The sequence below is a fragment of the Rhea pennata genome, chromosome 8 (genome assembly GCF_028389875.1).
Source record: "Rhea pennata isolate bPtePen1 chromosome 8, bPtePen1.pri, whole genome shotgun sequence".
Taxonomy (NCBI): Eukaryota; Metazoa; Chordata; class Aves; order Rheiformes; family Rheidae; genus Rhea; species Rhea pennata.
The window spans coordinates 19,436,227-19,456,982 of NC_084670.1; the positions used below are offsets into that span (position 1 = coordinate 19,436,227).

The 20,756-nt window shown below is 38.4% G+C and overlaps 2 protein-coding genes and 1 long non-coding RNA gene across 3 annotated transcripts; 2 read left to right on the top strand and 1 right to left on the bottom strand.

Moving 5' to 3' along the window:
* Positions 1-14: 14 nt before the first annotated feature.
* LOC134143229 (retinol dehydrogenase 8-like) lies at positions 15-8,267 on the top strand. The gene is made up of 6 exons (XM_062581100.1): positions 15-1,288; positions 2,438-2,599; positions 3,829-4,008; positions 4,890-4,983; positions 6,586-6,769; positions 7,526-8,267. Exons 1-6 carry the CDS (start codon positions 1,192-1,194, stop codon positions 7,757-7,759), a joined length of 951 nt encoding a protein of 316 aa, XP_062437084.1. The 5' UTR covers positions 15-1,191; the 3' UTR covers positions 7,760-8,267.
* LOC134143230 (uncharacterized) lies at positions 1,733-8,554 on the bottom strand. The gene is made up of 3 exons (XR_009959067.1): positions 8,335-8,554; positions 8,111-8,150; positions 1,733-2,534 (listed from the first exon to the last, which is right to left on the bottom strand). It is a non-coding gene; the product is annotated as an uncharacterized LOC134143230 (long non-coding RNA).
* A 660-nt stretch (positions 8,555-9,214) lies between these two features.
* DR1 (down-regulator of transcription 1) lies at positions 9,215-20,516 on the top strand. Its single transcript, XM_062581868.1, has 3 exons — positions 9,215-9,506; positions 14,851-15,014; positions 18,380-20,516. The coding sequence occupies exons 1-3, from the start codon at positions 9,287-9,289 to the stop codon at positions 18,524-18,526; spliced, it is 531 nt and encodes a 176-aa protein (XP_062437852.1). The 5' UTR covers positions 9,215-9,286; the 3' UTR covers positions 18,527-20,516.
* Positions 20,517-20,756: the final 240 nt, after the last annotated feature.

Here is a 20,756-nt window from a genome sequence, read left to right on the forward strand (position 1 = left end):
CTGTCCAAGTATATATATTTGTTTGGAAAACAGGAATCTTTTTTTCCTAACATTGTAACTTTAGTTAAATGTTTCTGTGGAGTTCTACTTTTCTTGACTTATTAACTAATTCACATTTACAGAAACCCAGGAACACTAGCTCATTCTTCTGAACTCTATTGCATTAACGTGGGGTTATTGACTCTTGGAACATATTTTTGCGTGTAACGGATTGCACTGCAGGTAGCTGAATGCTATTCGGCAGGCTGGTTGCTTGTTAGGATAACTCTTTCTCTCTTGCCCGAGATAGGTTGTAAATTTCACAAGAGTGATTTTTTTTTCTTTCCTCCTTATAGCGTGTTTATGGCTGTTGTGCATTAAAGGGTAACTGCACCAAATTATCGTGCTGGTTTGGGGTGCGGTGGTTTTGTTTTTTATAGCCTGTCAGTTGGTGAATAGAAAGTGTTCAAAGAGGTTTCAGTGGTTGCAAGAACATGTGAAGCTGGTTTGTTCGAGGTCTTCCTGGCTGTCCTCCATTGCTGATGTATTTGCTTACTTTCACCTTTCTTGGATGGGAATAGGGCCAAAACCAAAGGTGAGCAATCTATCTAAACAGTTTCTCTTTCTAAATCCAATTTCAATTTACTTTTTGTATAAAGCCTATCAGGACTTCTAGGTGTAAGCCTTTATGATAGTCAGTAGGACAACAGGGAGTAAATCTATGCACTGTTCTATTGCATGGAAGAATGAAGAAGGTGCTATAGGTGTAGGAAGACTGAACACATTGACCAGAGGGATCACATTTTGGGTGCAGTTTATTGTCCCTCCATAAGACTGGAGGACTCAACACTACAGACTGTAACTGTGGCAAGGCTTTCTCTGCCAGTAGCATGCAAACCAGTTATTCCACTATTAGAAAATATCCATGTAGTTCATGAATGCCTCATTTTAAAGTTTATTACAGAACTTCATTGAACATATTCCATATTGATAATGCAGATTATAAACTCATACAGGAGCATCTGCTTCTGTTTTTGCCTAGATGGAGATTATCCCCTTAATCGTTCAGTGTCCAGGTATGCATTCTCAGATTTGTTGACTCAGGAAAGCTGGTCATAGCATTAAAGGCTGATGATATTATGCTGTAGCTACATTTAGGCTGTTGCTCCTCTGAGTTGCAGGAATTCTTGCTCGTACCACTCGGTGAAAAGAATGGCAAAAAGAAATGTCCTCATTACGGGTTGCTCCTCAGGAATTGGACTGGCCTTAGCTGTAAAAATGGCAAGAGATGAACAGAAAAGATTTAAAGGTAAAAATGTTTCTTTTGTTTGTCTTTATAAAAAGGCATTTGAGGTTGTTGCTTTTTTTCTGTGACTTGACAAAAGTGCTTGTATTCAGTCTAGTGACTCTTTTCTTGTTAGTTCTTCCTTTTCCCAAGAAGATAAAATGCATTAAAAATTTCTGTAAGCACGTTATTTCTGTAACTATATTGAAGCTGAACATCTACTTGAAGTGAATCAACTACAAAAAAAGGACAATATTGTAAAAACAAATAATTGAAAATATCTACAGTATGCTGCTTGGATATACATTGAGAGCTCAAGCTAGCTTTGCTTGAGGCTACTAATGCCTTCATTGAACAAAATGTACATGCCAGTTTCTGGACAAAAAGATGGATTTAGGAAAAGGGTTCTTAAATAGTGTTTTTTTTTTTTTTTTTTTTTTTTTTTTTTTTTTTTTCCTTAAAGCATGTTTCATTATTCCAATGCCACCTAGGCAAATGAGGCTGATCAAAAGGGTTGGGACTTATTTGCCCTAAAATGGGATATTTGCTATGACTAAAAATGGATAACATAACAAATACAGCGTGTGTGGAAATTCAGTTCCTTCACAATTATTCTGTGTTTTACTGCCAAGAGATTGGATGCAGCTTCATAGATGTCAGGGTAATTAGGTCAGAATAACAATAAAGATAACTTCTATTTTGATAAGTACCTTACAAAAATAAACACTTTCATATCTGGAGGAAGCCGCTGTCTTCCACTTTCTCATAAAATTACAATTGATCTGCTGAACATGTTGGCTGTGATTTAAAAAATACATATGGAATCTGAAATTGATCTTTACATCCCAAAAAATGATTCAGCAGCCTAACTTTGGCACCCGTCATCAAAAGTTTTGGTGATAATGTTATTCGCATATGCTGCAAGTTCCACATTGTACGTAGCGGTCTCATTCTCCTTTACATTCCTTGGAGGTTTCAGAACCAGATTCTGGGAAATCAGCGACTGACGGTATTTATATGTTGAAAGTACATTCCTCCTACGTGAAGCTTTTATTTGGGTTGTACTGAGGTATTTAAGATGCAGATGTGAAAGCGGTGTTCTTTGCCGCTGCCCAGAAGGCGACCTTCAGTGCGGCGGTGCTGCCGGTGACTGATGCTCCTGCTGTGTTGCAGTGTACGCCACCATGCGGAACCTGGCCAAGAAAGCGGCGCTTGAGGAGGCCGTGGGTGGCCGCCTGGGCAAGACCCTGGAGATCAAACAGCTGGATGTCTGTGATGAACAGTCCATTAAAACTTGTGTGAATAGTATCCCCGACAGAAGGATTGATGTCTTAGGCAAGTACTATATACGCAAACTATGAACTGACATCAGTTTTCTATTTAAAATTCTCTCATATACTCTGGGAAGTTTCATTAGTGTAACTTTTAAATGATCAAAGTAAGACTTGCATAGTGTAGTCTATTCAAGATTATTAAAGCTTACGCAGACACAAGTGGATTAAATCTCACCATGCCCTTGTGAAGTTGGGGAGTGTGTTTCCCCTGTTTTACAGAGGAGGTAAGTAGTCACAGAAAAGAAGTTTTGGGGGTACAATGATACGGTTTTTAGTAAGTCTAAATCCCCATGCTCATACACAAGACTCTTTCTGCCCTTTAGACGAAGCAAAGCCCTGTTTACTGAGAAAGCAATAGCTATAGATCCCTATAGAAAGAAAGCAAAAACACTTGGGAATTAGCAAGTAAAAGAATACATGCAAATAAAAGAAGGGTATTCTGATTTTGTATTGACAGTTCTAGTTGTATTTTACATATCATTTAGCAAGAAGTGTTTTCATACCATTTTGGTAAAAGTAAATGTTAATAGCGTAGTCTGATGGAAGTTGCTTACACCATCAATGATTAAATCTCATCTAAGAAAAAATCAAGGATCTGCCTTAATTCTGATAAATCACTAATGCAGTGATTAACAAGCATTTTTGGCAAATTGGATTATACTCTAATCTAACATGCAGAATGTCAGTGCAGAATGTCTGTTTTATCAGTATTTGCTACTTATAAATATCTAGGATGTAAATAACATTTTAGTAGCAAAACTGGTTTAATGTTTGTTTTTCTTTCCTTAAAGACAAGAATATTAAAAAAAATTTTTTTTTCGTTAGTTGGTTGTAAGGCAGACCAGGACATGTCTATGTGGAATAAATTGAAGACTTCTGTTCATTTCTATGGGCACTGACTCTAATTTTTAGTACTGGATTGTAAACAAATGTAGATTGTTCTTTGCTCGTTTCCCTGTAATCCTTCTGTGATTTAAATAAAAGGACTAATCAGAAATAAGTTAGATAAAAAGTAAAATGTCAATTTAAGTTGTATTAACACCAAAATTTAAAATAAAAAATAATGGATATAACGAGTATATTCACAAAGCTTTACTAACAGAATAACTACTCTTTTGTTCCAATCACTTATTTTTTCTCTCATTTTACTCTGAAACGCTTTCCAGGAAAAATCACAAGTTGATGTTTATGGAGGTTATTCCTCACTGTCATATCTTCCATTTTGTGCAGTTAGCAATGCTGGAATGGGACTCATTGGACCTATTGAATGTCAGACCATAGATGAAATGAAAACTGTGATGGATACCAACTTCTTTGGACTGGTTCGGCTCCTGAAGGAGATTCTGCCTGACATGAAGAAGAGAAAGAGTGGCCATATAGTTATAATAAGCAGTGTTATGGGAATACAAGGCAAAGTTTTTTGTTTGTTTATTTAAAACTAAGAGTTCAGTATTCAAAATCTAAAGTTTCCTTCTTCTTGCCTGAAAAAACATAGGAGCTAGCTGCAACAAGGCTGTCAGTTTTTAATCTAAACACAATTATTAGAGAATCTCTGGATAACGGGATTTAGCAATATTACTATTCTCTTTCCTGTTGGAAACGATTATGGAGAAAAAGCAAAGACTTCTCTTACACTTTGTGCAAAGATACGTGATGAAATCTGATCGTGTACTGGACAATCTACCACCTTTTTTTAAAGTTTGTCCTCTCATAAAGCTCTACAGTATCTAATTTTAGGAACAAGTAGCCATGCTCCTACTCTTCTGTTCCATCTGTTGTAACCCTGTTTGTTTCAATTATTACTATAGCTGCAAGGATCTTACCTCAATTATTCTGGTGAGCAGGAGTTCTAGGTTAAATTGCAAGAGTGGTTATAGTTTGATAACAATGCCAGCCAGCCAGCCAGCTTCTGTATTTCTCTACAGCCTATTAAAGTCTTGCTGATGAATAATGCAGATCGTATTGTGTATATAGACACTTCCATAGGTTAGACTACAAAATATTTGATGTCATCCAAAGAGATGACAGCATCAGCTAGGAGGAGGAGAAGTCCACCCATTTCTAGAATAAGTAATTTTGAGTTGATGCGACAAAAATCAGCAATATTTAATACTGCTACAGCTGGCTCATTAGATTGACATAAAGAAGGATTTTTTTCTTTTAATATTTTCCAGCAAGATTGTAGAAATTTGGGGAAAATTCAAGCGATTCTTAAAGTATTAGTATAATAACTAAACTATTAATATGTTGCATACAACCACATTCTCAGGATGTTTTGTTTGTACCACCAGGTATCTTATTTAATGATGTTTATGCTGCATCTAAGTTTGCTGTGGAAGGATTCTGCGAAAGTTTAGCTATACAGGCACTCAAGTTTAAACTGCAGTAAGTATTGATCCCAAAAGGTAAACGATATTTTACACAGTTTAAAAATATATTCAGAGCTAGCAAACAAATGTTTAAAGTTTGCTATTATCCAGGAGAAACAAATTGAGGAACCTATGGAAAATTTACATCACAAAAATGTTCACATCCTTCACATGAAATAAACTGTTAAAAAAAAAAAAAAAAAAAAAAAAAAGAGTTCCGTTGCTAAAGAAGCATGTTACTTTGAAAAGTTTAAGAATACTTCCCTTTAGAAATGATAATGGTCTTTATTTCTTAGACCAAAGATAAAAAAATTCAAGGGCATCATGACAGAGAATATAGTGGAAAATCATCAGAATGGTACATGGAGATTCCTATAGGGACCAAAAGTAGAAAGAAAGCAAGGAAAAGTGCAGTATTGCAGTGTATTATTTTCTTATTGTTTAAGACAGTATTTAAGAGAATAGTCTAATTGATGGCTTATGGGAATTTGGTGTCTGATTTGCCACCTATCCATTCACATTTGCATAGGAGGAAACTCTGCTGCTATTTTTTGTGTGTGATGTCCAACAATTGTTAAACATGCAGTGTATCTGCGCTTGCTGGAGCATTTAGCCCTTGTGCTGTGGGAGAAGAGACAGTTGCTGTCCTGTGATTCCAGAGACAGAGCTGCATCCAAACTGGCATTTTGCACTCAACTGTGAAAATTAAATTCCTCTGGAGGAATTGAAAATCAATACATTGTAGTGATATACAGGGTATGACAGAATTTATAAGAGGATTTCAAGATTATGAGATATAGTGGAAAAGGAGGTAAAAAAGAACAAAATATAGGCCCAGTAAGTAGAATGGAAAAAGTCCCAGATCCAGTGAGAAGAATGACTGCTTAAATGATTGTATTATGCAGGAGAAAGGCTTTAAGTCCAGCAACAGCTGGTCAGCTGGTCAGTAGCTTCATCTGAGCAGAAGTTATCTCTAGGAAGAGGTCCTATAGAAAACAGTCATGTCATAAGCACTGTGGCTGGGGTAAGTACTACCTGAGATGAGAAATGGAAAAGAGTTGGTCAGTAAGTGTATGTATTTCAGTGATTTGTTATCATACATTACTGAGCAAAATCTGATTGTCTAGATATCTGGTAAAGCAGCAGCCAAAATCTGTCCATCTACAGCAAAAATTTCTATGTTCTATTTTATGTAATGTTACAGAATGCTCTAGAATTATGTAACACTGAAGGCTTGACAAAGAAAATCCATGTTTGGGCAATTCCCTTAGGTCTCTCTTTTCTCATCTACTTTGAGTATTATCATGTGAAAGCTATGGCAAAGAAATCTATGTAGGATTTTCTCCAGAAAGTAATGAATTTTGTATTCATCCTTAAATTGTTTTTCTCAATCTTTGACAAGTTCTTGAAGATTCTCATAAATTTTACATCTTCATGTTGATGGGTAGGAGCTTCAGGCCAATAATATGGTAAGGATCACCATTACACAATGTACCATTTAATATTGCTTGTTAACATGTACTCAGGCTGTAACTATTCAAGATCCTTCTTTAGGGATAGCTAGGAATGTTTCCCATGGAGGAGAATCAATAACCAGTTATCTTTGCTCTTTGAACAGGTTAAGTCTGATTGAACCAGGCCCAGTGGTCACAGAGTTTGAAAGAAAAGTTTTTGAAGATGGAATGAAAATGGATCTTTCAGCTGCTGACAAGGAAACAGCTGAGATGTTTACTAACATTTACCTTAAAAATTACAAACAAATTTTCCAGAGCCTGGGACAAAGTGCTGAGGATGTTGCAGAGGTAACTCATCAATCCCTTTTTTTTTCTTTTTTTCTTTTTTGATATTTTAAGAATTACTGAAGACTTTAAAAGACAATTGTGAATTGTAGTTTAAATACCATTGAGGACATAGCTGTACTTATACATTATCTGGTGAAGGTTGGGCATTCTGCACTATTACCAGATAGCTACACAGGGTTCCCACCATTATCTAAGGCCCCTCTCCCCTCTCTCTCTCTCTCACTAGTCATCCCTCTATCAGTGTGAAGTTCTCTCAGCTACCCTCACCAGCAAGTCACAAAAAAAGGAGGTAATTTCTGGTGTTTGGGGCTTTCTGCAAGAAGCAAAGCCCAGGCAGACTGGGGGAGAGGACAACAATTTCAGGTGCTGGCTGTTAAGGGATAGCTTGGGTGTCAGCTTCCCAGGTCTTGTTGCAAAGCACACCATTCTGATCTTTTTCCAGTGAACTGGAAGAGGGGGTATCTATTTATTGTGGGCAAACAGGGATAATTTTGAAGGACTACTGAGGATACTTAGGTGTAAGGTGCCATCACCATGGTGTAGATGAACAGAAAGAGGATTAAGAAGAAATAAGAAGTACTACTTTTGGCTTAATTAGAAATTTTTCTTAGAACAATTTTTAAATTCTAGTAAAATTTCACACAGTTTTACACAACTATAACATTTATTCTTCTACTCTTCCTCTCCCAGCTGAAAAACATTTTTTTACATTACTGATAAAAGTTCTTTAAATATTTAATTTCTCATTCTTGACAGCATACAGTAAAGATAATTCTTGCAGAAAATCCACCTTTTCGCCATCAGACCAACACCTTGTATACTCCGATGACAACTCTGAAGTATGCAGATCCAAATGGAGATCTGCCCATTGATACATTCTACAAAATGGTTTTTCATCATGACAAAGTCTTCAGTGCAAGTCTTAACTTTATCAAACTGCTAAGGTGGAGAAGTAGAAAGAGCTTTGACCTGGGAAAACCCTCACAATAAATGCCAGTTGATATCGTGTATATCTAAATAATTTGTTCTAGCTACTGCTAACACATTATGCTGTTATGTCTTTGTTCTGTAATTGAGCTTTTTAACAATTTGTAGTCAGCTTAATTCATTTATCTTGAATTTTTAGTTTCCAGAACCCTGAAAGTAAAATCCTCCTACTATAGGTTTAGTCAGCTTAGCTCTTGCCTTTTACAGAGATCTGTTTTCATGGAAACATGAACATTAACTGACACTTAGGTATTTAATACTGATCTGATACCCTTCACTTATTAAAATGTAACACAACCTGAAATGGTACTGTATGTAAATTATTTATAGACTCTCCAATAAAAAATACTTTACCAGTTTGCTGAGTTGTAGTCCCTCAATCATGGTAGCATCACTTTCATACAAAACATAAAAGAAAAAAGCTCATGAGTCCTTTAAAAAGTTGCAACTATTCTACTACTCTCTCTATATTGTAGTATGATGAATGCTTGCTTCATAGGCAAAGCTTACTTGCTGATGATAATTAGGGGACAATAACATTTTTTTAAAAAGGATCTCTAAATAAAATTCCTTCTTACTGTGTGATACTCCTTGCAGAAATAAAATGTTATCATCAGTAAAAAGTAGTGTAACTCCATTCCCTGCCTTAGGCCATTCCTCCACCAAAAATCCCGAACTGCCCGAAACTTGCTGCCGGCGGGGGCGGGGGCGGGGGGCGGCCGCCGGCTGCCTTCACCCCGCCACGCACGCGGTGCCTGCTACCGTGGCCGCCCAGGCGCTAGCACCGCCTCAGCCTCTTTCCCCTTCTCTCGCCCTAATCCCGCCAGGCGGCCGGGAGCCGCCACCGCCGCGGGCCTCCTCCCCCGCCCCGCCCCGGCCGGGCCGCGGCAGGCAGCGGCGAGACGCGACAGCCCCGGCCGGGAGCCGCCACCCGGAGCGGCGAGACGCGACAGCCGGGCGGCGCGGCCCCGGCGGCCCCCCCGCCCCGCCCCGCCCCGGCGGCCCCCCCGCCCCGCGCCCTTCCGGCGCTGCCGGGGCGGCGCCAGGCGGCGGCGGAAGCTTTACCCGGCTTCCGGCGGAAGCGCCGTCACTGGCAGGTCGAGCCCGTGCTCAGCCCGTTTTCGCCTGGCGGCCGCCCGCGCTGCCGCCGCCGCCGCTACCGGCCGGCGAAGCCGCCGCCGCGCCGCGCCGCGCCGCCGCTTTGGCCGCTCCCCTGCCCTCCGCGCGGGTCATAAGGCGGCGGCGGCGGCGCCCCGAAGGATGTGGCGGAGGCGGCAGTGGCAGGCGCCGCGGCCGAGGCAGTCCTGAGCCCGGGGCAGCGCTTCCACGCGCCGCGCCGCTCCGCGCCGCCCGCGCCGCGCCGCCCCCCCGCTCCCCCTGCGCGCAGCGGCCGAGCCGCCCGCCGCGGCCCGGGCCCCGCCCGCCCCGGCGCAGCGCGGCGCGGCGCGCGCTGGAGCCCCGCGCGGCGGCCGAGGGGGAGCCCGTGAGCGCGGGAGCGCAGCGCCCCCCGGGCGGCGAGCGGCAGCCGGCATGGCCTCGTCCTCGGGCAACGACGACGACCTCACCATCCCCCGGGCCGCCATCAACAAGATGATCAAGGAGACGCTGCCCAACGTGCGCGTGGCCAACGACGCCCGGGAGCTGGTGGTGAACTGCTGCACCGAGTTCATCCACCTCATCTCCTCCGAGGCCAACGAGATCTGCAACAAGTCGGAGAAGAAAACCATCTCCCCCGAGCACGTCATCCAGGGCAAGTTCCCGGCGGCGGCGGCGGCGGGGCGGGCGGGCGCGGGCGAGGCCGCCCTTGCGCGCAGCCGGCCCCCGGCGCACCCTGCGGGGAAGCCCGCTTTTCCCCGAGGAATCCCGCGGGTCGCTCTCGCGTGCTGCTTTGAGATCCTGAACCTACCAGACGTCGCTCTGCCCGGAGACTGGCAGAAGGGTCTGATCGGGCGTGTGGGGCCGTCTTTAACCCACTGGTTTTGGGTCGTAGAAAGAGTCAAATACGCCTGTAGGGCCACTCTGGGAGCCTGATAGCTTGAAAGCTAAGCGTTCATGTCTGTCACAGAAAGTATTTAAAAAGGGCGTGTGCTACCACATCTTTTTCTGCTGTTGACTTGCACTTGCCCTTGCTGAGTAAGAAGAGAGCTCTCTCTTTCTCTTGTTCGTTGTATTTTAAATTCTGCAACAAACGGGGAAATTTTTTTTACCTTATACTCAAATACACAGTGTGTCTCTTCTGGTGTCTGGTTTCATTCACTTTACTGCTTAAGGAAAAGGTTGTTGATACCCATGTCTGTTGCAAACAAATTGATAGCGGTGATACTGGAAGTGGCCCGAATGTTTCATTCTGCTGCCTGGTAGAGCTGTTAAGAGTATCATTTCTAGCAGAGGTATTTCAGGGCTGCAAAAATATCAAGTTAGTGAAGGTGGGGGGAATATGGATTATTTTGGTGTGTGCTTTGTTTTTGTAACATGCTGCTAGATTGTTTAGTTAAACCAAATAACCACAAAACCAAGATCAGATTCCTTTGTGTGATGCCAGCTTGCTCACCAGAAGCATTTCAATACCTGACTGGATTATAAACAATAGAAGAAAATACACACTATATATGACCTTTAATGTTCAAAAATAGGCATTTTGAAAGTGGAAACAGGATGTTCAGAAAAGCAGCTCCATTACAGAAGTTCAGGATGTAAAGGGTAAAACTTGTGCTCACATGTGGAAGTATACTGTGGTATGATGCTTCTTAATATATAGAAAGTTTCGTCAAGTGATCACCAAAGGTTTGAGCTCAATCCTTAACATGAGAATGAAGGTGATCTTTAAGGTTGAGGACAATAAATAATTCACTTAAGTATTTTTCGGCCTAGTGTAGGTGCTTCTTGGAAAGCTTTCACTTACTGCTATCCTAGGGTTAGTCTGGATTTTTGAAAACAAGGGACACTTTTGATAGGATATCCAAAACTGTAAGAGTAAGTGGAAATTGAAATGTTAGGACCCTGCTTATGTCATCAGCAGATGATCCCCAAGCAATATTTTGTCTATGCCTTCTTCTGTGCCTGAGACATTGAATTTGAGTGTTTTTTTTAAAAAAACGTTAGTTTCAGATTAGATCTGTCCATTTAGTCAAATTTTATCAAATAAAACTTAGAGATGTATCTCTTTTATAATGCTCCAGAGACAGAAGGAGTTGCTCCTGGATTTACTGCTGTCCTTATCTTTAAGGAGGTGTAGGTGCTACTTACTTCTTCCAGACACTGGTTAGTTAGCAGATGATCTCTCTGTGGAGCATGAGAATTTAGATCAGTCATTTTGGAAATTATAAGGCTATGTATATAAAGACATAGTATTTCAGCATTTTTGTAATTTGGTCTTCATACATCTGAGATGTTTGCTAGTTTGAATACCTTTTGGCGTGGTTTTGCCACAATGATGCTAACAAATTCAGTAATACAAAAATATGTTGTGGTCTTATGATCGTATAGCTATCTTAATCCTTTCAATTGCTTAAACCAGCTTATTTAAAAGTAAAATGAGGTTAGGGTTTATCACATCCAACCTGGTCTGATTTAAATAGCAGCTGCTGTCAAAAAAGGATCTTCTTGTCCTGTGCCCTCCCTGGAGCTGGATGTAGCAATTGTACAGGATGAGTTGGCTGGGCAATTGGGAGGACACATAGTTTTCTATCGAGTGAGCTTGTCAGTCTGACTCGTGTGGACATGCTGTTACTAGATCTGGTGCAAGGGCAGGGAAGGCATTTCATTGGAAAGGAGGAAGAGTAAAGAAGGTAGAACAGCTCCTTTTGGTGACACCCTGCAGTGGGACTGTATTGGAGGTAATATGAAACTGCATTTTGTCACAATAGGCAGCAGTGGTGCATAAAATGCTCATTCCTTTGCTGTGCTAGCAAAAATGATTTGTGGCCCTGTGCTGAACCAGACCCCCTGCCCTGCAGGGATGTGTTCAGGTAGATGATTTCTCCACTCGGTGTCACTGTGTGGTAACACAAACACTTGACCAGCACAGTGCTGTGAACCAACACAGGGAAAGGACAGCAATGGCTGCTCACATCCCATGAGAGATTTGGTAGATGCACTCAGACTATGCCAGCAGTCTCAGTAAAATGCTCAGTAATAGCAACAAAACACAAAGCAGCTCGCCTTGAGAATGCGTGAAGCACCAAGGTTATGTAACAGTCTAAGTGAAGATCATCTCCAGGTCTACTATGGAATCGCACTGTTGGGAATCCAACTATGGGTACAGGGCTCTTTTTTTTTTTTTTTTTTTTTTTTTTTTTTTTTTTTTTAAAAAAACTGTTTCCCCCCCCCCCCCCAAAAAAAAAAAAAGTACCCTGGCATAGAAAATAGTCCAGTCTGGTGGAGTTGTGAGAGCTTCTTACATGAAGAAGCAGTATTTTATGAGGAATTAGTCTTTTATTGACTTCCGGAAATGGTGAAATGTTGAATCACTGTTTTTCTGAAGTTGATTACTTTGTATACATGAAGTTGGCAGTAAGGCAGGCTGTGAATTGATGAGAAATCCTGTAGCATCTCTTCATGAATTGTTAAAACATTGACACTGTTTCTTTTGCATCACAGGTTTATATGACCTGGCTGTATTAAAAACAAACATAGAACTAATTTTGCTGTACTAAATAATCAGAGATCTGCCCCTTAAGCCTCTAAGAAGGGAGGAAGCTGGAGAAATGATGGTTGTGATGTTGATATTTGTAAATTATGAGAAATTTCTTTTTATTCTTTGAACATGCTGTGTTTTTGGATTCAGTCATTTAAATGTGATGTGATCATTCTAATTTTTGTAAGACACTAAACTTTAAGCAATTTGAATAGACATGTGGATTTAAGAATCTCTAGAAGAAGTAGAAAGATTGGCAGAACAGTAGTTCTCCTGAAATAATACCTATTTATCCCACATCTTAGCACCATGCTTTTGTAAAAGGGTTTGTAGTGTTTCCATGCATGTGTTCTGTAAACCCTGGATGTGTTTCAGAAAGATTTTAAAATATATTGCCTATAATCTATTGTTATTTAAAATTGCTATGGAAGTGTTTCGCTGTTCACTTCAGATTAGGCAGTTCTTCATACTGTGATACAGAAGATTGCTAAGCCTCGTCACTGTGAATGTTCTTTTGATGAGCATCTATGTATGTGCTGTGATGGTTTGTCTTAGTGAAGTTAGACTTGTAGGGCTCTTAATTTTATATGCTTTAAAAATATGAATTATGATTTGGAGTAGTTCTATGTATATATTTGTTTTAAAAATCAGTGAGTTCTTAAATATTTTCAAGGCATTTTTGGGCCATTAAGGCAACCAGTTTTGCACTGTGAAACATATATTTGCCTACTGTCTGCTGAGGTCATGTGAAACAAATTCTTGAAGGATTTGGGTGATTCTGTGGAAACTATGGACTATTTTTTTGTTGGTTTTGGTTTTGTTTCTGGTATCTGGGTGGACTGAGACTGAGCAGGTATACTGTGCTTAAAGTCATGTTAAACAAGTTCTTGAAGAATTTTGGTGATTCTGTTGGAAGCTGGACTTTTTTTGATTTGGTTTCTGGTATCTGGGTAGGCTGAGACTGAACGGGTATAGTGTGTTTAAAGTTATTTATCTCTAAATTAGTCTGTCTTTTATCTTAAAAATAGATATTATGTAAATTCATTTTCCAAATAAATGATATGTCTTAAAGGAGTGCTAGTCTGGCATGATTAGACAGCTGCACTGTACTGTTGTATGGAAGACGACACATGAATTGTCTCCTGAGTACAGGTTGGAAGCTGAAAACTTGAAGAATGTCTTTGGGTTATGGTTAGGTGTATGATACAATGGTGTGCCTCCTTACTTACGGATAGGAGAAGATTGCTTACAGAATTGAAGTCAGAATGTAGTATAAATTACTGTAAATAAGGGTTTGGTTATGACAAGTTACTGATGATGATAGTTGTGTGGTTTGTTCTAATGCTATTTCTTGAATAGCTTATAACATAAGGTAAAAGTAAAATAGGAGCTATCATTCTGTAAGGAGAACTGTGATTTGTATATACATTGGAGATGTACTAGCTGTTTTAATAAGCTGAGACTTGTTTCTAATAAAATTGGTGTTTATATAATATTTCTAGCGTATTTTGTAAAAGCTTCTCCTTTTCAGGAGGTATAGGCATATGGAGGTAAATAGGTGAATCAAGAAACAGTGTGCCTTTTGTCACTTGCTCTACTCTCTCTTTTTTTTCTCCCTTAATCCTTTACTTTAATTTTCCATTCTTGGAAAGACTGTTGTTGTAGGAAATAGCTGCTTTTTTGGGGTACTCTATCTGGTGAAAGTGTAGGAATTTATTTCCAAACACATTTGCATGTGGGGCTAAATAAAAGGATTTTGCTCTAGAAATAAAACAATAAAGGGGTGTGTGTGTGTGTATATATATATAAAATACATATAAATATATATATATGATCTTAATTTCTTGATATTTGAAATGTTCAGATATTAAGAAATTAATTAAGAAATAAATGCAAAAATTGATAGTTCTAAGGTAATATTCATTATTTCTGTCTTGATGAAAGATCTGCGATCACTTTCTATGCATATTTCTGTTCTGTTATAATAGGTAGCTATTTTATCTCCTGTTGAAAACCTGCAACAAAACTGGGGTATAATCCATAAGAGATTAAAGGTGAACAATTCAAACAGGAAGGACTTCTTGGTTGTATAGTTCCTGCTTGAATCTGATATGTAGAACATGGGAGAAAGATGTCTTCCAAGAATCATTTCATCCCTCTTTAGGGAAGGTAGGAAATGTATCTGAAACTCCTGAACTGTCTTCAAGTGCAGACTAGTTTGGTTGTTCTGGACTGCCTTTAATTTTCTGGCCTGATGATGTGAACTCGTAAATGACATAGGAGAAGAGACAGGGAAAATAGTTGTCAGATCATTATGAAAACAGTGTTTTATCAGCTGATGAAAGAAAATGCTCAAATTGACAATTTTTTTACAAGAACTCTTTTGAATAAACAAGTTGATGTGTACTGTCAGAAGTCTTATAAAAGATGAACAATGTTTTTCTTTCTTTCTTTCTAGCACTAGAAAGTTTGGGTTTTGGCTCCTATATCAGTGAAGTAAAAGAAGTCTTACAAGAATGCAAAACAGTAGCACTAAAGAGAAGAAAGGCCAGTTCGCGCTTGGAAAATCTCGGCATTCCAGAAGAAGAGCTTCTAAGGCAGCAACAGGAATTATTTGCGAAAGTAAGTGAGGCAATACTGGTGTTGATGAGATTGGAGTAGTTGATGCAATAGATCTATTGCCACAAAAATATGTGTAAGCCTCGAGAAGTATCCTATTCCTTGTAGATTGCTATGGCTTGTAAGATGCTGTTGACCTTGGCCTGTTTGAATTAGGGGAAGTAAAGGCAATCAATAAGATGCTTGTTCATGTTACTTTTGTAGTTTGGTGCATAGGACTTTTATAGAAACAATAAACTTGTTTTCTAGGTTTAAAAAACTTCCCCCTCCCCCCAAATACTAAGACAGGTATTTCTGTTCTATTGTATAGAATACATTAAGAATTACCTGGCTGAGGAGATACAGAAATGACAGCTAGTATTTTAGGAAATTACCAATTTTGATGTATTAAAAAGCAGAAATATATTTTATGGCCATCAATGCACAAATATTTTCTTAGTGTTTGAAAGAAATGTTTAATTATTGAGAATTTCTAATTGTCCCTTCTCATCTTCCTTTATTCTTGATAAGATTCTGATTGAGTGAATTCACTGATAAATGTTAAAGGGGCAATCCTTGCAAGATACACATGTGCACTGTCCTTCATCTCTGCCTTCTATCCCCTCCACAGGTTTCACAGATAGTTTGCAAACAACTTCAAGTTTAAATTTTGAAGAGCCAATTTTATTTATCTTCCTACACCATCTTTCCCTCTCTTTTTCTCTTAGTTTGAAAATAAGACCATTCTCTATACTAAGTGATATGAAGAGCATCTCTTTCTTTTCTTTTTTTTTCCCTCTCACTCAAGGCATGAGCCTCATTTTCTCTATTTGCTTACTTTAACTTCTTCTCATGAAAGTGCACTTTCAATTGTGTTACCATATTTGATTATTTGAGCTTCCTCTTCCTTGGCTTTGCTATTCTTATGTCTTGCCAAAACACTAATTACTATTTTTCATATTCTGAGATGCCACCTATGTTAAGAATCTTAAGTGCATGAGGCAGTTGAAGTTTCAGCATACCACATGGCTCTTGTCACCCTGCAGAGGTTTAGTTGTGACAAATTCACGTGCTTTTGTCCATCTGTACTGGCATTAAAAAGACCAACATATCCCCTTCTGAAAAAAGGGTTAGATTTACAAGTAACAGTTTAATACCTGCTTTTTTTCCCTTAATTTTTGATCAAATAAGTTAACATGGTCTACAAAATAAAAAGCAAAGAGGTGTATGAGGAAATACTAGTTCCTGAGTGAAAAAAAATGAATAAACAAAAAAATAAACAATTGCCATCTTACGTAAGCCATGTTTTATCTGAAGAATATCCTTTTGAGGTATGTGTTTTATTTTTTGTATTGTGATACTGTGTGCTGATGTCTAAATTAGGGCAATGCATACAAGTTTGACAAGATTGTATAATTCTTTTAAAAAAATATTCTTTGCTAATATGCAAAAATCTTTGCTTAGATTCTAAGATGGCAGTCTTATTTTCAAAAGTATTAGTTGTGATATGCTGTTGGAAAAGGTCATTTAATTTCTGAAAATATTTACTTGAGTGCTTATTTGTTTGTGTGCTTCATCTTTTTAGTATTCCAGATCATGATGCTAATGCTAACTGCCTGAATGGTAAAAGTACCTGCACTAGTGGTTTAAAATATTTTCCTGTTAATAGTGTGAATGCTTGACACCTATAGCCTGGAGGATTGTAAATGCCCGAAGTCAGTGGAATGGCACGTCCCAATGTTAATGCATGTCCATAGGTATCTATATAACATAAAGGCTTTCACAGATGTGATTTTATGGGGGGCTCCCTCAGTATAGTTTGCAGGTAAAGTTCATCTGTGAAGTAGCCTGAGCAATTAAAGAATAAGCTCATCAGATCCTGATAAATGTTCTTAGCCAGTACAACCTAGTGGAATTTCTTCTTCTTGTTTTCCAAATGGCCAAGGAAGTGATGTAGTTATAAATGTCAGTTAGGGTAAGCATAGACAAAATGATCTGTCCAGTGTGAAGTGCTGAGTCTCTGGTTCCTGGTGCATATGTGTGCATCACCTTGTTGAGTGTACAGTAAACTTCAATTGATTGTAACAAGGTCAGTAGAGAGCCCTATTATTACCTAATGTATGAAAAATGTTTATACCCCTGTTATATGGGTACAAATGCTGTTGTCTTCCTGTTTTTAAAACTTCAGTATCTTAAAAAATTGCTTTCAAACCTTTTTATCTTTGCTATCACTTGAAGTTGAAAATATTGAAAAATCCCCACTGAGAAGAGATTTCTACCTCTGTAAAAGTTTGTTCTTTTTATGCTAGAACAGACCAAGGAATTGTGACACTTCTTATAATGTAGGAAGACTCTTACTTTTTCACTGATACTAAGTAGATAAACACTTTTTTGATCACTTGCCAAAACATCATCCTCGGGCATCTTGAAGTCTGGGGAAACTGCCTAATTTGTGGATGTTTGGAAAAAAATGGAAAATTGAATGCATGAAATGGGGTTGGAAAGGAAATTGCAATCTTCATGACCTGCAAAAGAAAAAAACTAAAATGTATGAAGAATTCTAATTTCAAAAAAATTCTTTCTAATGCTTATACACAACAAAAGTTGAAGTTGTAACTGTTCCTGAGCACAAGTGATTAGCATACTGTTGAGGTAGTAGTATCAGCTGAAAAACAAGTGAAAATTCTCAATAGAGAAGTGAGTGGGCATCTACCTGAACTATTTGAAATGTTTTGCTAGCAACGTTCATACCTATAATTAAAGGACGGTGCCATTCTCAGCAAAGACTTCCTCAATTTGAGAATCCTTATTTGAGAACTTAGCAAAACAGGACATGACATTTTTGCTGTTTTTGTAATAGTGTGCCTGTGGAGTGCAATTGAAGGACTACACATCTGTTAGTTTTAGTATTTATATTGTATTGCAATCAACAAAGCAGGGTTCTCATCTCTGAACTGATTGAATGTTTTGGTCCCTTAAAAGTTGAAGCTTAAACTTTCCACTGCTTTGCATCACTTAATTTTTTCCATTGGGAAATGGTTCTGCGCGATCCTTAAAATGGAACTGAAGTACAGTAGCCCCTGCCTCTTGTTTTTGTAAGTGTAAGTGCTCCAAATGGTGGTCTCTGAAGAGTAAAGTTTAAGAAATTTTGTCAACAGCAAGACTGAAAGAGGGCTGTTTAAGTCCTGTCAAAAAGTTATTTTATTCTAGATTAGAGAAGATAGCTATACATCTTTGTACAAATTGTTAAGGTATGTACAACTAATAAAAATTATACAAAATGATCTATTGGAAAGCTCGTGCAAATAAAATTGCTTTTAAAGCTAAAGTGCTCTAGAGATTCTTCACCAGTTGTTCAGTAACTTTAACAATTGAATTCATGTCTTTAGGCTAGACAACAGCAAGCAGAACTGGCACAGCAGGAGTGGCTACAGATGCAACAAGCAGCTCAACAAGCACAGCTTGCTGCTGCCTCAGCCAGTGCATCCAATCAGGCAGGATCCTCTCAGGATGAAGATGATGAAGATGATATCTGAAATTCACCAGCTGAGTTTGTCTTCACTAAGAAATATTTTTCCTGCACAATGAAAACAGTGAAATGAATGCTTACCTGTAATTTTGTACGCATCATGGACTGGCAATTGGTATTCTAGGGGTTGTCTGCTGTTGTGTGCTGTACATGTATAAACTGTCTTTTTTTGAACTCTTGAAGATTTAAGGTTCAGTATCATATCAACTTTGGATTTTTAATGGTGTATATGGAAATTTTAGATAGCAGTGCGTCGTTTATTTGATCAATAAACAGTGTTACAATAAACAACGAGTTTATAAAATATAGTGAGATTTATACAGAAAGCTCTAAATCCACGTTTGCATTTCTTCCCTTTTAACTAAACTATAAAATCTTACTTAGAATTTTTAATTGTTTTTTGGGGGAGTGGTATAGTAGACATAATCTGCTACTGGGAAAAAGGCAGAGTTCAGTATAGTAGAGTCTGAATTCTTAGTTCTTTTTAAAATGAAGATGTAAATGGCAATAAATATTATATATGCTCAAATACCACACTTGTTACAAATTTGAAAATGATACATTTTCACCAATCTAGGAAAAGGTATGTTTAATAGGAGTTGTACAAATTCAGTCATTTTTTGTATAGGGGTGAAAAAAGTAAACCCGTGGTTTTATTATGACATCCATTGAAAGTCCTAACTGAATATTTCATTTCAAATACTGCCCAGTTTGGAGGACTAGTTATTCTTATTATTTCACTCCAATTTAATGTTAACTGTTGTTGATGGTATTTCTTGCGTAGTCCAGATATATTCATATTGTTGAAATGTAAAGCTGGAACCTGATGAAACAGAGTTGTTTTAGTTCCACTGATGTTACTGGGAATGATTAAGTGTTCAAGCCGATGAAGGCAAAAGCTGAGAGCATGCTTGCAGAAAAAGAGGGATTTTATTTAACCTTGATTAGTCGTTATTGTCAGCATAATGCTAACATTGTCCAGACTAGGTTGCCACTGGATTACTAAAATACCTTGCTGAAAGATAGCATTTTCTTCATTCAAATTGGTTTATAGGTAAGTCCAGGTTTTTGATGAACTATTCCCCAAGAGTGATCAGCAATATATGGAACCGAAATGATGTAGTAGTCCTTTTGATAGTTGATTTGAAAATTTTGTTGATTAATGGATGAGCAGCTGTTCTTTGTGTTGAAATAAAGCACAGTAGTGTCCATTACTGAGTTTTAATGTGTTACTTAAAGTAATACTGGCATATCTTCTGGTACACTAATCTGAGCAGACTAGAAAAGCCACTTGCATACTGCTGTAGATGATCCAATAGCTGTATAACAATGTGGGTTGTTTTTTTTAACTTAGGTCCTCAGCAAGTTGCTCTAGTCAGAATTCTTGAGGAGGGCTGCAGCAGTCTGTTTACGTAATGATGCAAAGTGATGTGCCCATTTTTAGATAAAGATCTGAACAAGGTACAATTGGCATATTTTCAGATCTTGGTCACACAGTGACTTTTGATTTAAATTTGAGATACATTGAGTTACTTATTGAGTAAATGTGAACACTTCCTTAAAGGCATTCATGCAGTGAAAACTCAGAAAAAAAAGGTTTGTTGAATGTTTAAATATAATAATAATCATGGATGCTACGTGAAATACGTTCGGCAGGATTTGACCAAGGAAGTAGTTTTCTGTAAAGGTTTAAGTACCAAAGGTAGAAAATCTAGTCTAGTGATACAATGTTAAAGTGCAGTGTTGGCTTTTCTAATTTGTACTGTAACACCTTCACACTTTCTATTTTAATTGAGTCTTTTCCTTTTAAATAATATTAGATATACTTTCACGCTTTTTTTTCCCCTTCTGATGCAGAATTCAGGTTAACATTTTACTGCATCTGGTATGTATGATGTAATATGTTTGGATCCTTGTGACCTTTCTTTTGGACATTCTTGTGCTTTTTCATATGCTGTATTCTTCAAGCAATAAACTTCTGATGTGTTTTTATAAAATTGCTTTTTATATTTAATGAATAGTCTTGTCTTCTTCATTGCATTTATAATGTTATAAAGAAGAACTTTAAGACTATTTAAACTCTACTGTCATCTTGACCTTCTGAACACTTCTTGCGACCAAAGTCTTTGCAACCTGACTGCTGTTGGATAGCGTTGCTCTTCTCCAGGGTTTTTATATATTTGCAAACAGAATATCTGGGCTTGTCCTGCTCTTTTCTCTTGAAGTGCATTTGCTTA